Here is a 2,500-nt window from a genome sequence, read left to right on the forward strand (position 1 = left end):
CACAGTCTTAGTATTTTACACGTGTAGATTTATACTCACTCTTGGATTCACACTTTCACCTTTCATCATCAGATTACATAAATAAAATGGCTTCATGTTTGAGAGACTTTAAAGCCGACCAATCAGAACATCACTTTTGGACACTGTACTACGGTAAATAAATCTCACCCAGAACTCTGGACAGCAGACACAGGATGATTGTGACGGTCACAAACGTCCAGTTCCAGGTGTGCGGTCCCGCAACCGTCGACACGCCAAGAAAGATGAAGATCAGAGTCTCGCTCACGCTGCTCCACATCTTCAGGAAGTACTTGATGGTGGTGTAGGACTTGTGGGAAATATTGGCCTCCACATACGGCCGCATCACCACGCCACACGCAATGAGTCTGAAACACGCAAACATCAGCGCATTCAATCAGAGAGCTTCATCTGTGTCACATGACACGAGTTCTGAAAACACATTTTAACATTCAAAGTCATTTAATTCAGCGTCTTTAAGCCATCATGAGTAATGCGAGGATCAGAAGTTATTAAATAAAGATTTACTTCTGATCATTGTATAGCTCCATAATATCAGTGATGTTCCCTATGCCCTATTCCCTTCATAGACAATGACCCTGCAGTGTGAGCGACTCCCATGGCTGTCATTCAACACTAATGATGTGTATTTGTTTCATGTTTATGTCAGTGCTGTTTATAATGTCAGGGCTGTCTAACAGTTTGAGGGTTCGACTTCCTTCACACAGAGCTTTATACTAGAATGTTCTTCGTACAATTCAAATGGGTCACATGAGTGTTGTGATGTCCGCCGGCTACTACAATATTGAGTGAAGCCTGAATCACACAATAGCACGCTTCATTTCGTGCTTATAAAACGCTGGACTGATGAACAGGAATATATTTCCTTCAGCAGAGGCTCCGAGTTGCACGACATTCACCGGATTTTCAGTGCAGGAAAAACCCTGGAAACGTCACCTGACAAAGAGGCCATTAAGAGTGACGCAATACCCGCCACTGCCACTGGGGGGTGTTCATTTCAAACCCTGATTACATCATCCATTTTTGCTGGGTCACTATTCCCGATAGAGAGAGACTGTACATTTTAAATGCATATATGTGCTAAAAGTGCATTTCCTCAACATTTCTAAGTAATGTCACATATAGATTTCACAGAGTGTCACGAAGTGATGGTGGCGTAGTGGGCTAAAGCACATAACTGGTAATCAGAAGGTTGCTGGTTTGATCCCCACAGTCACCACCATTGTGTCCTTGAGTAAGACACTTAACTCCAGGTTGCTCCGGGGGGATTGTCCCTGTAATAAGTGCTCTGTATAATACATTGGTAATCAGAAGGTTGCTGGTTCGATCCCTACAGTCACCACCATTGTGTCCTTGAGTAAGACACTTAACTCCAGGTTGCTCCGGGGGGATTGTCCCCTTAATAAGTGCTCTGTATAATACATTGGTACTCAGAAGGTTGCTGGTTCAATCCCCACAGACACCACCATTGTGTCCTTGAGTAAGACACTTAACTCCAGGTTGCTCCGGGGGGATTGTCCCTGTAATAAGTGCTCTGTATAATACATTGGTACTCAGAAGGTTGCTGGTTTGATCCCCACAGTCACCACCATTGTGTCCTTGAGTAAGACACTTAACTCCAGGTTGCTCCGGGGGGATTGTCCCTGTAATAAGTGCTCTGTATAATACATTGGTACTCAGAAGGTTGCTGGTTTGATCCCCACAGTCACCACCATTGTGTCCTTGAGTAAGGCACTTAACTCCAGGTTGCTCCGGGGGGATTGTCCCTGTAATAAGTGCACTGTAAGTCACTTTGGATAAAAGAATCTGCCAAATGCATAAAAAAATAAATAAAAAAAATATAGATGACCCCTGATAGATGAACTTTAATTTGACAGTGTGTCTCTCTCTGAAGAGTAATGTATGTGCTTCTGATGAGAGAGACTCAGAACACACTGAAGAAGAGAGTGACATCACTATATTAACTACTCACATGTGATTGTTCAGGAGTGAGTTGTGTTGTGAATAACCGAATCACATTTGATTTATGTTGAACTCACGCCATGATGCCGGACAGGTGGAAGAGCTCTGCCGATAGATATGCCATGTAACTGTATAGGAAAACAAACAGCGGCTCGATCACACGCGTGTGCAATGTGAAACGTGAGGTGAAAGCCGCCAGCACACCATACACGGTGCCCACCAGCACGCCACCCAGCGCCACCACGAAGAAACACAGCACACCCAGAAACACGTCACCCGGAGTCACCTCACCCACGTGTGCAAACTCCTCAAACAAGTGATACAGGACCTGAAGGAAACACACAGATTTGTGTTAGATACAAACAAACAAACTGTGATGCAGAAAGAATCATTCTGAGAATCTAATCATGACTCATGTGAACCGAATCAAATTGAGGTGCTTGAAAATTCGCAGCCCAGTTAATGAGATGCCGTATCCCATGATCCTCTCTGCTCTATA

The 2,500-nt window shown here is 44.1% G+C and overlaps 1 protein-coding gene across 4 annotated transcripts in view; it reads right to left on the reverse strand.

Moving 5' to 3' along the window:
- slc9a1b (solute carrier family 9 member A1b) overlaps positions 1–2,500 on the reverse strand; it is a 28,756-nt gene that overhangs the window by 20,148 nt on the left and 6,108 nt on the right. For all 4 annotated transcript variants that reach the window (XM_052092659.1, XM_052092657.1, XM_052092658.1 and 1 more), the window contains exons 3-4: positions 2,079–2,329; positions 169–386 (exon numbers count right to left, since the gene is read on the reverse strand). In XM_052092659.1, coding sequence (XP_051948619.1) covers positions 169–386; positions 2,079–2,329 — 469 coding nt within the window. The remainder of the gene's footprint in view (positions 1–168; positions 387–2,078; positions 2,330–2,500) is intronic.

This window comes from Xyrauchen texanus, chromosome 26, assembly GCF_025860055.1.
Source record: "Xyrauchen texanus isolate HMW12.3.18 chromosome 26, RBS_HiC_50CHRs, whole genome shotgun sequence".
NCBI lineage: Eukaryota > Metazoa > Chordata > Actinopteri > Cypriniformes > Catostomidae > Xyrauchen > Xyrauchen texanus.